This window comes from Electrophorus electricus, chromosome 16, assembly GCF_013358815.1.
Source record: "Electrophorus electricus isolate fEleEle1 chromosome 16, fEleEle1.pri, whole genome shotgun sequence".
Lineage (NCBI taxonomy): Eukaryota > Metazoa > Chordata > Actinopteri > Gymnotiformes > Gymnotidae > Electrophorus > Electrophorus electricus.
In genome coordinates, this window is record NC_049550.1 from 7311999 (window position 1) to 7326375 (window position 14377).

The following is a 14377-nucleotide window of genomic DNA, read 5'->3' on the forward strand; positions in this document are numbered from 1 at the left end:
ACTAAACATGTGATGTGGATTGGTTAAATCTCTTCATTCAGAATGAGTTGTTTCCCTTGACAGTCGGGCAATTAAACCAACATTTATTTGTTAATGTGGCTAGACTAAACTGTCTCTATGTAACATCAGCTCTATACTGTGCTCTGTGCTCATAAAATGATTTTCTTTCATGTTGGCTAAACATCTTACTATAGCCAATATTCACCTCAGGATAACAAACTTTAGCAATTAGGTAAAAGTTAACAAACCAAATTCATTTTCTGAGTGATTTGGCAACTTATCTGAACAGGTTGTTTCCACACTGATAGTTTTGGCAAAAAACAAAACAAAACAAAACAAAAAACAAAACAAAACCCTGAAACCTTCTACAGTTTGAAATAGCCTTCGAACTGAACATTTTCGCTCTCTATGGTTTGGAATCTCCTTAAAATTCCTTATGTACTCCACTTAGCAGGAAACTACTAGGGCAATTTGAATGCACCTTCAAAAACCAACTTGTCTTATATATGGATCATACATTTTTTATGTGTACTCAACTTTGACACTTGTGACTGTACTACATATTACACACTCAAAAACTAGTTAGTATTAGTGTTAAGTATGCAATTGGGAGACTTCCCAATTCTACATACATACTGTATTATATATTAATACAGCAATGTGAATTTTTACACTTATTTTAAGACGTTTAGAAGGAAATTAACATACAAAATTTACAACCACTGAGACACTTTAATTTTATATGCAAAGATTACCTTTTAAGATTGCTAAATTCATTCAGTCTTATTAAACACGTTATTTCTGAAATGAAAGAAAGAATATTCAAATATATATTCACTTTACATAATGTAAATGTATAAGTCATACGCATGCACTTACTTTAGCATTAAATTATAGTTTTGGTCCCTGGCCAGTTTAAACTTTCACTTTCAGTATAGCCACTCTGGTTCCGATAAAGTCCGCCTGAGTAACATCGAACCGGTAATCTAACGTTGATCTTGGTACGGATTAGACTTCAGTGCAGTAGGATTTGCAATAAGGTTTTATGCGAAATTATTTTGTGTATTTTTTACTTAGTTATTATCCAATTGAATGTTTTTTTTGTTTGTTTTTTGCAATAGACTTGAAAAATCTAATCTAATAATAGTACCGTATACTGTTTAGGATATTTAAAACACTATATAGTTGTCAGACTTCTGAAGCTGCAGTACTGGCTACACAAGAAGCGCTGAATAACGTTTCTTGCACATCTCGCTTGTCGCAATACCGCTTCTCTCACCACCTGAACACTAGAGGTCGAGTTTTAGCTCCCCTCGACAGTCAGACACTCATTGGCCCGTCGTTTCTCCACCCATTTCCCAAGGACTCGCCGTGGATTGGTTTACGCAACGGCAGCGCGTCTCTGTGCGCGTGCACCGCGTCGGATTCCCGTAACAGTCGTTTTTTGCGTAAAGGGCGTTTTCTATGTGACGAACTCGTACTGTTACGCAAATGACGTTATCGTCTTCGTAACGAAAAAAAAAAAAAAAAACGGACCAGCAGCGCAAGAGGAGAAGGAAAGATTCAGCGCATTGAATCTCCAGCGGTTGGCCTGCTTGAACCGAAGATTCCTGGAGGCAGCATCGGCCAAGGTTTCATCAGTCCGGCTTTAGACTTTAGAGAGAATTTAGCGTTTAACAGTCTTTCCGTGTTTATGGGGTGGTGAAGCTGGGATCCCCGTACGAACAGTTTTATTCCAGGGCGGGTATCTTCCACATTTTATCGGTTTTGAATGTTGGGCAAGTAGAATATTAGGCAGCCGCCATGGCAAGTGATCGGAGCATGGGATCCCTCAATTTGAGCACAACTAGCTAGCTAGCTAGCTAGCCTTAGGTGAAGAAGATTAGCTAGCTAGCTATCTAAATGCAGATTGAATGCCAAAACCGAACGCAAAACAGTCTAGCTAGCTAGCTGGTTAGATTCTGTTTCTTTTTCCCACGTTTAGCTATCTATCTAGTTGATGTTCATGACATTTTAGAGGTATATAGGTATGTTAGCTAGCTAGCTAATTTGTCTCTAGGTTAGCTTTCGCCTGCTTGTTAGCTGGCCAGCTAATACAGACAAGGCGTTTTTTTAATTGGGCAAGAGCGCGTGATTTTTTCATGTTTATCCCTTGACAGTTCAACCCCGTTAGGTGTACAGTATATATCTAGCTGTTTTACAAGCTAGTAAAGTTATTTAAAGGAACCGAAACGTTTAGAACGATATAATACATTCGTTTTTAACGTCCAAAACGATATAATAATTCGTTTTTCCCTGCCATACATAGAGCCGAGAAATTTAGCTGACCATCACAGAATTGTGAGCAAGGGCAACGTGCAGCTCAAGTCGTCGTTTTCTGTGACGAGAGAGCTTACCTGTTATCAAAAAAAGTAAAAGGGAAATCGTTGGGAAAGTGTGCATAGGCAGCTAACTGCTGTCACCCGAGAAACCGAGGAAAGGGATCTGAGAAATGTCGGGTCGGCCCAGAACCACCTCCTTTGCGGAGAGCTGTAAACCCGTGCCGCAGCCTTCAGCTTTTGGCAACATGAAAGTCAGCCGTAAGTACATTAAAAAAAAAAATCCACGTATTATAAGTTAACAAGACTTGCCTTTTGAGGTATTAGCCTGAAATGCAGTGAACATCATGTTCATGTTAAATGCAAAGGTAACTCGACCAGGAAGCAAATGTTACGTTGAAGACTTAAAGTGCACTGCAAAAATGTCTCTAATAAGCGATCGGCCGAATCACAGTTTTCTCAGTTATATTCAATTGAGTGTAGGTGGAAACTGAAGTGCGTTCAGTGTTTACAAAGCTGCGGGTTTGGGTAATTTTCCGTCTGGCCGTCTTTGCACCACGGGTGCTTTTAAACGATCGGACGCATTACCCAGTGCTCCCTAAGCAGAAAACTTAGCCGTGCTATAGTGCTGCTGGCAGGAGCTACGCGTGTGCCAGAACCAGTTTAATGAGCTGGTGTGGCTAGGTTAGCATTTGGTTAAGACCTATTGGCCATGGATCCGTGCAGAAAGGGTGAATTTGAACTACCCAAGATCCCGTTCATGGCAGGTGTCCAGTTTTCTGTGGGAGTAGGATTGCCTGTAGATTGATGGACCCTATCATGCTACAGAATTATTGTAGCCGTACTTTAGAATATTTAGTGAAGTGATTGTTTTTACATTCTATAAGCAACTGGTCAGGAAAGTCAAGGGGGTTGGTGGTGAAATATCCCAATATGTCTTGACATTTGATGCTGAATATGTAGCATACTTAATTTTTGAAAATGGGTATGTGTTGTATATAGTGACTGTTCTCCCTGTTTCTCTGTCTTCTCTCTCTGTGTGTGTCTGTCTCGTATCTATACCTGGCTGTGTATGATTATGTAATGCATGTTTTCTGCAGCCTGTAGTCCCATTTTTCATGGCGTTGATTAACCACCTCTTCCCTGACACAGCTCCACCGGATCAGTCATTTCCTGGCCTAATGATGTCAGGCTCCCAATCATGCACTCTAGGAAGGGCAGATCACACAGTTTCTGAGTCACTTACATTGGCATCTGTCCCAATTGCCCCCTGGCCCCCATCCTTTCCAAGTGCCCCATTACTAACATACTTGGCAAAGCAGAGGTGGCTCATGAACAAGTACGTTTCCACTTGGTTATTTGATTATGTTAAGACAGGTCTGGTCCTGGAAATCAACTCTCATGCATAGTCCAATCCTAATCTAACACATCTGGTTCAGTTAATTAATGTCTTCACACATCTGAGCAATAGAAACTGGTGTGTCAGAACTAAAGACTGCAGGGCAGTAGGTCTTTGAGACTACAGTTGGGTTCCCATGTTTTTATATGATTGAGTAAAGTTGTGCGTTCTTGGCTGGATACAGAGTTCTGGGTCTTGCATGAATGCATGTGTTTTATGATGTCTGAGTTCTATATATGTACTCCGACATCAGCACTGACAGTGAGAAACCTGATGTGTGTGTTTGTGTGTATACTAAATAAATTCTCATCGTTAGTGCTGACGTCAGAATTTCTTGAGTAGTTTGAGGTCAAATGTTAAGTAGAAATCTGGCAGCTTCACTTCCACTATAGGACTTAACCACAACTGACCAGACAAGGGTTTTTACATATCCTGATGATAGATAAAATTAATTATTACAATATTTATCAAAAGGACAATAATGGATAACTCTAAACATTGGTCCTGACAGCCTGTAATGAGCACAATTACCGGCAATTGTCTGTTCGTATTTAAGGTGTTTTATACAAATTAGAGGCCCCCAAACAGACATAACCTGCAACTCTGGTATGCCTGGACCTCTGCCTTGCTCCATTATGCAGTTCTGATGGAGGACTGGTGCACCGGGGGACCTGGGCTCTGGCCTCGTGCTGAAATCCCACAGATCAATCGGCCTCCTCTGACACAGCCTCGAGGGCCGGCAGGCTCAGGTGGTCAGCAGACCAGTGATCTTTTTGAGGTCCAGCCAGTGGCAGCAAGTGTTTGCAGAGGAGAAACTGTTTCAGCCCAATTTCATTTGATTTTGCACTACTTCTAATACCAAGTAACCCAGCATGACTCTGTAACTCAGTAGGCTGTTGTTTTCCTGAGGATACAGATGTGTTTTCAGTTGTCCTGCCATAGATCTCATGCATTTGCTGGCTTTTATCTTATTGCTAATATTGTCTTTTTTAAGATGCAGAATGACATTTTTCCTTCAGTTTAGTACAGAGAAAAACATTTTTCCCCAGTTTTGTGAGCAACAGATCTCTCCTGAAATTTGTTCAGCTATTCTTACAACATGACCTAGTGAGGCCCCAGAGTATCAAGGAAAGTTCAAGGAAAAACAGACCTAGCAACAGGTTTCAGACTTGACGGAAAATGCAGCACACCTCACTTGTGTCCACAAGTATACGTGAGAGTATTGCACAGAAGGGCCTAGAGAGGTTGATAAAATGGCGATGGGCTAGAATTGGCTTTCTTAGGGAAGAGAAAGGAATTTAATTCTCTGCCTTGCTGCTTGCCTGTATGTGTGAGTGACTGGAATGGCTATACAGAGAAATAGCATTTGTGCTGGGGGGAAAAAGGAGGCTCCATCAACAAGATTGTCATTACGCACTTGCTTTTGGTGAGGGGCTATATTGACGGTTGGGGACAAACGCCAGCGCGCCCACTCAGATTAGTGATGCTGTTCCAGTATACAGTAGTGAGACCTACAAACGATATTTCCATAGGCAGTATGTTTAAAAGGGGAAAAACAATAAGCTTTCATATGTTACCGAGAAACAGCTGCCTGAGCTGTTGAGGGATCAACATTACTAAGCATTGGAAAAGTCTGTGGTATAATACTTTCAGTGGATTGATTGGGGAAATGTGTTTTCTCCTTTATTCCCCTCTCACTTTCTTGGTGTCCTGTCAGACTCTGTAATCGTCACCTCATTTATTGAGTCTCAGTAGACGTTCTTGAGCTGGGTGTGTCCTACGGAGAGGCGTGTGACACCTGACGCTCACGTCATCTTCCCTTCACAAAACTACCAGACATGCCTGCTCAGATCGTGTGTGCGTTTCAGGGATAACCAGTTTTTCTGTACGTATGTGTGTGTCTCGTCTCTTTCTCTCTCTCTCTCTCTCTCTGTGGAATATACCTGGTTAATTTGAGGATTTTGTTACTAGCTGTTCACGTTTACTATGCCTTTATATTTATACACTCGAGGTAAGTTTGGTTTGCCTGAATAATGATGCTTTTTAATGTGCTACAGATTGAACAGACCAGGAATAAATAGAGATTTGTCTTTACTCACAATTTGAGAGAGATCACACTTTTCTTTAATACTTATTATAGTGGTTTGACTTGAAAGTCTCAGTTTGTCTTATAATTTACTCATTTCTTTTGGACCTAGGATAAAGGTTGAATCCTCACAGCTCTCTGCGTGTGTGTGTATGTGCTCCCAGGCGTTCGAGTACAACAGTTTAGTACGGCGACTTGATCTCTCCTGCTGCAAATGTCACGGTCGCAGGAAAAAGAACCAGGAACTCTAGAAGCTACCATGCATGAGTCATTTAAAATACTACGCCATGGATGTAGAAGCCTGCTTAGTTGTTCGGCGTGTGTCTCAGTCTGTCGTTTAATGCGTGGGTGTGTGTACTCTGACCCCATCACATGTTTTTGGCCGGAGCAGATGCTCGGCGCACTTTGTCCGAGGCCTGCCCAGCACCCGTCAGGCAGACTCACCGAAGCTCTGAGCGTCACAGATCTGCGCTCAAACAAAATGTGGTGTGATTATAGAATAGAAAAAAAGAATACTACTACAGTAAGTTGTCCTCTTCAGCCATTAATTAAGGAACAGTTTGAATAAAATATTATCATGGCTTAAAATAAAGTGTTTTTGTTTATTCGCCAAATATATTTCAAAATGCCCAAAAATGGCACTCAGTTTTGGGCTAAACAAAAGTTCTGAAAACTTTGACAGATGACAAATTGTTTCCATTTGTATAGATTAAATACAATTAAGGTATCAGAGTATAACATGTCAAAGTATAACATGTCAATCATGTAGTGAGAATTGGAAGTAAAGTTTAAAGGGTGTCGTTTCCTTTGCTACTTGTACTGGTCACTGCTGACGTGTTGAAATGACTCCAGAAACTTACTGTCGTCAGTAACCTGTCAGTTCAGCACATCGTTAGTTCTGAATTTTCAGTGTAGAGGTGTTTTGAGGGTTTTTATGTTGTTTTCTAGTTACATTTCATTCAAAAGTATAAAAATCACACTGCTGTCAGAATGAAACGTGTCCTGTCATGCTGGTTTGATGACAGTGGAACAGACACTGCATGAAACATGTTAAACAGTACCACCCATTGCAGTGGTTATCAAAGTTGTGCAAGTAGTGCACATGTGTACATGCGTGTACATGCATGTGTGCTTCCTCTGTTTGAGACTGTAGGTGGATATGACTCAACCTTGCATTGTTGTGTCCATGTATAGCCATGATGTATTTTGGTACCCTAAATAGTTGTGTGTGTGTGGTGGTGCTGGGGCGGGGGGGGTGTCAGTGTATTGGAGGAACTGAAAGTCTTTGACGTGTGAGCAGAAGAAATTTAACCCCAAGCTCCTGACCCTGGGAAACTGAAGAGAAAGGCTCATCCCGGTGTATATTTTGTTGCACATGTATTGAGTATCATGATGTCTCCAAAGATCTTCCTGTTTTAACCCATATCCTTTTCCGCATCACTAATGACGGACCCTGACTCACCACAGTTAGGCTAGATCCTTGCTAAACTGTAGTGTAATGTGCCTCCTGTACAGTTGCTTTGGAGAGGGAGTGATGATAATGGGGAGTGCTGTCCTACTAAAGGGAATGTCAGTAAGACAAGATATTTGTAATGAATAATGTAAAAAGCGGTCTGTTACCGCTGTTCAAGTGCCGCTGGTGCCAAGTGATGTAGCTGTTCCGGTGGCAGCACTATATGGCGTTAGTGTGTGCTGCAAAGTCAGAGTTGGCGCTTCTGTCGTATTTCAAATAAAAAGTGTATATGTCGGGAAAAAATCTTATTTCTGTCTGGGATGAGCTCCAATTTGAAAACCCATGTGCATGCATGAGAAACCTCTTGCTAGCACTGCATTTCTGCCCTGGGTACATACCAGCGCATTGTACTTCAATTGGGCGTACTCCGGAGAGTCTGGTTTTCGCTTAATGCCACGGAATGCCTGGGTGCTAGGGATGCACAATACATCATTTGTTAATCATTATTGCAGCACAGGTTTTTGCAATAATGATATCGCAGAGGTCCGCGATATACAAATGATCCGCCACACAAAGCTCAATGCATCCTGGCATTTACACATTCAAACACATGCTCTGATTTTAAATGAAGCCAAATTTATATACAAGTCGAGTTCAACAGTATACTCTCAATATGCATATTTACAATGCACATTCACAATATATAGCGATTTATATATAATATAAAAAATATTGTCTGTATCGTGCAATTCCTAGCATGTAATAAACAGGCGTGTGACCTCTTCTCACTGGTCCTTGGGTTGGGCTCAAAGGCATGCCGGACTTCCTCCCCAGCCAATGGTGTGTTTCCTCTGAGGAAGTAGGGGGACGTCTGGGGCAGAGTGGGAGGGAAGAGAGCTCTAGGAGTTTTTACTCTAGTTGACTCTTCATGCTGAGTATCACAACCTCTCAAACTTTCCTGCCGTGCGGTATTTTCCATGCGTCCTGAACTGGGACGACAGCATGAATTATGAATTTTACAGGCTGTAAAAAAGTTGACATTTACTCAACTGAGATGGGCAGTAACGTATGCAGGGACATCATAGTTGGCAACTGTGTCCTTTGCTTAGAGAAAATCTTTTGCCATAATGAATTATATAAATTGCTATACCTCTTCTTTTTTTTTTTTTTTTTTTTTTTTTTTTTTAAAGAAAAAGTTTTTGCTTTATGTTTCCAACCATAGGGGTGCAGCATTTCCATTCCCTCACTTTCCTATTACTGACTTCCTTTTATTAACTTTTTCACTTCTTTTCCTGTTTCTATAAAGTGACTGATGCAGTGATACTTAGCCTATTCATGGCATCGGAATAGTAGATCCGCGTAACGAGCGGACCTACCTTCCTGAAATAAGCAAGCGTGCGCGTGCGAACGTGTCATCCGTTGGGAATGTGGAGCGGACACGTTCTCTCCGTGTGAACAGCTCTTCTAAGAATCAGTGGCGAATGACAGAGGAGAGAGGGAGAACGCCCAATAACGTGTCATTCACCCACCCTTGCGCGCGCGCGCGCACACATTCACACCCATTCCAGCTCTTGGGGACAGCCAGCCCACCGAAAGTATTTCCATCTCTCAGACCAGCACAAGGCAGTCACCCGGGCTTACCCTCTTCCTTTCTGTCTTAACAAATCACTTTCATCCGAAATTCTGTTCGAAACCTCACTGAAAGCCTCCCGTCAAGCCGTTTCTGCAGATTTAAATTCACGCTTTTTGTTTTGTTATAATGACCAAAAATGACCAAGGAAGAAGAGCAGTCTTGTATGAGCAATTGATAACGAAGCACATTTTGGAGGAATTGGGACTAATGTGTTGCTGAACCTCTACAATGGAGGAAACGAAGGGAAAACGTCACCCAGTAGAGCACGAAGTTTTACTGGGTCACCAAGAAACTAGCAGAACATGGCAGCTTTGTATATCATGTATACTGGTGGATATTGCTCCTTTTAGGTTTCCAGTTTCCATACACCCCCCCCCCCCAATACATTTGACATTTACTCCAAATTGTCTTGTTCTCGGAAAGCCAGAGATATGAGGACCAAAGGGTTATTGATCTTGAAAATGCCTTGAATTTGCTTTGCCACTGCTGCAGTGCGCTTTGCCATACACCACACTGATCCGTCCTGTCTGAGCATCAGCTTGTTCTAAACACGTGTTGAGATCCTCTGCAAAATCTTGAGCTTCTGCTCTGAGTTTCATTTGGTGCCTGTGTTTATTGTTCAACCAGCTCTGTCCACTGTCCCACCGGAAGGTGAAATTCTTGAAGTGTGTGTGGGTTGGTTTGTTTGTTTGTTTGTTTGTTTGTTTGTTTGTTTGTTTTAAATTCCTCAGTGCCTTTGCTAGGAAATAAATAACACTGCAAATATGACCTGGACATCTACCAATCTCATGACTTATTCTTATTCTCTGCCTGTACTAAGTAGTAGCAGTAGCAGAATCTCCATCAAGACATTTCCAACACAGATGCCCAGGCACTGCTTTGAAATTATTTAGTGTTTCCGCACACAGGCATATTTCACTCGTCCCCTGGAGAAACAAGGAGGCAAAAGCCCTTATCTTCCCCCTGCCCAACTTCCAATCCACTTGACTTCTAACACACTTAAGCTTGCCAGCTATAGAAGCTTAGTTGCAGATGTTACTTTTACAATAGTTCTTTAGTAGCTCACTTCCCACTAAAGGGAAAAGTGGCACCATGACTTCCTGCAAAGGTACTGTGTATCCTGAGATTTCTGATGGGGGGGGGGGGGGGAACGAGCTGTCATTTTGAAAATCGTATTGAAAATCAGAAGTCAGTCCCATGAAGCTGCCAAACGTCCTGCACACTTCTTTCTCCTGGTGCTTAAGGAACCAATGGCAGTGAATGCACCAGAAAATATCACAAATTCATGTTCTAATTGCAAATATTTTATTCTCCAGGTTTAATTTTTGAGGCTGTTTTGTCAGCCATGGACAATTGCGCTCTGTTCTGTAACAGAGACCTGCTGAATCATGGCAACATGCAGCTGAGGATACAAGTCAAAAATAGGTTGAGTCATGAATTAGTCGTGAAACAAACAATTTTTGCCCCGGACTTAATTAACATAACATAAATTCAAAGTTTCCATTTACTCATCGTCTCTTTATATGCTATTTAAAATAGAACATGTGACTTTCGGAATGTGCGAAAACGTTTTAGTCTGTCCCTGTGGGTGAATCTTCTATTGTACTGGATTTGTACATTCAGCCCAGTTCACTGTATAATGTCTATATTCTTCTTATTGTATAATAAGCTTCTATATAAATTAATTGCACTAGGAATCTTTGGTGATTTGCAGGCTTTCGCCTTGTCCAGATGACCCAAGCTGGGCGTGGAACCATCACGTCTCTCCCATCATACTCTTTCTTGCTCTCTGCACCTTGTAGGCTCCCAAGTACTTTAACTGAACTTCCAACTTGGGTGTGAAATCATGCGCAAATGGTTGTCAAATCCATCAGCTTTTAACAAGTATTGTTCACACTGCAACATAACTACCAGGTCTCTAAGCTCGGCGTGCAGCTAGTGGGAAAATGAGCCGTCAGCACCGTAGCGAACTTTGCCTCTAACACTGTTTGTCAGGCAGCGTTTTTGGACATGATTGCAGGGTAGCATCACAGATGCACTGTTACCAGCAGCGACTGCTAATTTCAGCTTTCGTGTTCTAATAGCGGCCTTGGTCTCTAATCAGTTAATTGCCGCTATCAAATGTTTGCTCATTTTGGTGTGTTGACCCGCTCCGTGTGCGTGCCCATGTATTTGTTGTGTGCAGAACTACAGATAAGCAGAGTAATTTGTATAGCCTAACTTCTCAAGTTAAGATGTACGTCTCCACTTAAGATGCTGTATGTGTGTGTAGTGGGGTCCTTTTAAAAGTGTTTAATGCAGGTTCTGTTGCCTTAAAGGTCTTGTCACATTGTACCTCATTGTTTCTTAGGTATGTACTCACAAGAGCACTTGGCTCTGCCAACAGAAATATACTGGTTCTAGCTGCTATACAAGTAAAGACTGGCCTTTCTTACTATGGCCCTAAGCTCTGAAATTCCCTTCTTGGAACCTGAGGGCTCCAGATGATAGAGGCACAGTATGAAGACCTCTTTTGATTAGCTTTTATTATTCAGTAATTAATGACTTGTATCACTGTTGAACTTCATTTGCTCATACAACTTATTTTTTCTTTTGTATTGTAACTTTTTTTCTCTCTCTCTGGTGGTGTTGTGTTTTATTCTATTTTTACTGTGTTTATTGAAACCAACTTTGATGCACATCAGAGCAACTGAGTGGATCTCCCTAGGGGGAGCAGCTCTCCCCCTAGTCTCTGGAGCTGTTGTTCAGGATTGGGTGAAAGGCAAAAAAAAAAGGGATTGAACATGAGCTCCCTTCACCTGAGAAGTACAACTGTGCTTCTCAACTGTGCCCTTATGCAACCCAGAGCTCATTTCGGGTAGGCGTAGGTGCCATGCTACCGACGTGTGAAGGCCTCACAACCCCACCCCATTCCTCCCGTGCCGGCTACAGAGTCTCTCATTTTCGTGTTGTCAAGCACTTACCGGCAGAACAATATGCCCAAACTGGCCAGTGTGAAATAAAGCACTGCTGAGCTGTGACTTCCGTGCGAGCGCATGACTCGTGGGCAAGCGACGTGGTGAAGGGTGTGGGGTTTTTTTGGGTTTTTTTATTCTCTTCTCTGCCTAATAAACCTGCTAACCAAATAGTGTAACTTCCTCCCAATTGATATCCGTTGTTTCGATGCGTCGTGAGGTGAAGCCTTGAGCTTTGATGTAGTATGATGAATGCTGTTGGTTGGGGCTTAGATGTAACGCTCTGCCATAGACTGATCTCTCTCTCTCTCTCTCTCTCTCTCTCTCTCTCTCTCTCTCTCTCTCTCTCTCTCTCTCTCTCTCTCTCCCTCGTTCCTCAGGGGATAAAGATGGCAGCAAGGTGACGACGGTGGGGGCAACTCCGGGGCAGGGTCCAGACAGGCCTCAGGAGGTCAGCTACACGGACACCAAGGTGATTGGTAATGGGTCGTTCGGCGTGGTCTACCAGGCCAAGCTCTGCGACACCGGGGAACTGGTGGCCATCAAGAAAGTCCTGCAGGACAAGAGGTTCAAGGTGAGCAGGGAGGGGCATGCGTGCATGTTCTAGATTCATCATACTCGCTGAGGAAATTGTAAGAAGAGCTCTCTTAAACTTGCCCTTTTGTTAGGCGCTTTCATCTGTGTTCTTCATTTATGGGACTCTTTCAGCTGTACAGATATCAACAGGCACAACTTGCTCGCTCTAGTTCAGCGCAGCTAGATTGGCGTCTGCATCATAAACCATCGAGCAGTTAATGCGTCTTTTAGACCTGCGCCGGCCTTTAGGACGACCGCCGATATTGGCCCGCGCACGGCCGGTGCTTTCAGAGTGATTCAGTTGCTTGTCAAGACTCAGTACAACCCTGTAGAGTTTTTAAGCTTTCTGTCTCTCTGGCTTGCTCTTGGTCAATTCCCACCAATGCAGAACCGTGAGCTTCAGATCATGAGGAAGTTGGACCACTGCAACATTGTGCGCTTGCGCTACTTTTTCTACTCAAGCGGGGATAAGGTGAGTCCCTCCCCTCTTCTGTGTCTTCCCCTCCTCTGAAAAGCAGAAATCTTTCACCAGTTCTGCCACACACATTTGGCTGCCTTTCCAAAGCTCTACCAAACACTCATACAGCTGCAGTTTATCAGGGGAAGTCTTACTGTGGCTTCCGTTTGGCCAGAAACCATGGGGCCGTGCATGTGTTTGTGTGCATTATTCTACATGGGCTAATTCTTTGCAAGGGGCCACACTGTGCTTTTACTGAAAGGGCTGTGTTCTAAGCCCGAACCCCATTTTACAGGCTTTATGAATACTCGTTCTCAAAATTACTTTAAAAACAAAAATTAGACAGCATTAATATTAAACATTAAGCATGCTAGTTCAGAATGTGTTTCAGCAACATTAACGTTGCTGTTGTAATGTGTGCCATGAAGGTGTGCCATTCTTTTTGATTCTTTTTGATTTTGTACAACCTTTTTCACTAAAATTCTAAAATACACTTTATTTAGACTTGCGTTACTTAATTGATGTATAGGCATTTAAAAATAATACTTAAAATAATGCCTTGTTTTTTATTTTGTAGAATGTCTCCCGTATGGGAATCAACTCATGGCGCGCGCGCACACACATTTGATCCATTTGCAGATGACTGTGCAATACAAGCCACTTGTTAAAATAGGTTGTTTATTTATGCTGTAATAATACAAAAAAAAAAGCCAAAGCTTTTTTGAATGAATGAATAACCCCCAAATTCTAATTGTTCAGCCAAGCCTCAGGGTCTTCTGTGTAGTGGGTGTGGCGAGATGACCACAGTGACCCGTGTTCTAAAATGCTAAGTGCAATGAGAGAAACATAAAATATCCCTGTGACCTGCTGGCAGTGGGGCTGGTGGGAAAAGCCCTCAAGTGTTGGGCCCTCACTGAATGCTTCTCCCACCCGTAAGACCTGCCAGTGGTGTTGCCACCCCCAGACAGCTAAAAGCCTTACATCATGAGCCAGAAATAGAATGGGGTTTACAAGCAATGCTGGCCAGAGGACCAGGGGTGTGGAGTTACTCAAAGCGGTGATGTAGAGAGTTATTCTTACACACACACACACACACACACGGTTGAGGCTTTTTCTTGTCCATCGTGGTTGAAGAATAGACAAGAGTAGAGTGGGGTTGGATTAAGCCGTGTAAGAGTGTGGTTGAGATGGGAAAGAAAACACCTTATGATTGAAGCTTTGTATCATACAGGGCCCTTTTATGCAAGCTTTTCTCAAGAACATTGTAAGATATTACAGAAAAAACAGTTAGCACATTTTTTTACACCCCCCCCCCCCCACACACACACACACACACTAATATATATATATATATATATTTTTTATAATACATTTAAAAATTTGATAGAATTACACATTGGCATCCTGTGCCCATCTTTCTCCCTTTCTCTCACTCACACTCTCTCTCTCACACACACACACACACACACACACACACACACACACACACACACACCTACCT

General features: G+C 42.4%; 1 protein-coding gene across 1 annotated transcript in view; it reads left to right on the forward strand.

Moving 5' to 3' along the window:
- Positions 1-1545: 1545 nt before the first annotated feature.
- Positions 1546-14377, forward strand: part of gsk3bb (glycogen synthase kinase 3 beta, genome duplicate b) — a 22318-nt gene continuing 9486 nt past the window's right edge. Inside the window, exons 1-3 of the mRNA XM_035535136.1 lie at positions 1546-2579; positions 12224-12417; positions 12808-12891. Of these exons, the coding sequence (XP_035391029.1) occupies positions 2492-2579; positions 12224-12417; positions 12808-12891 (366 nt within the window). The 5' untranslated portion in view covers positions 1546-2491. The remainder of the gene's footprint in view (positions 2580-12223; positions 12418-12807; positions 12892-14377) is intronic.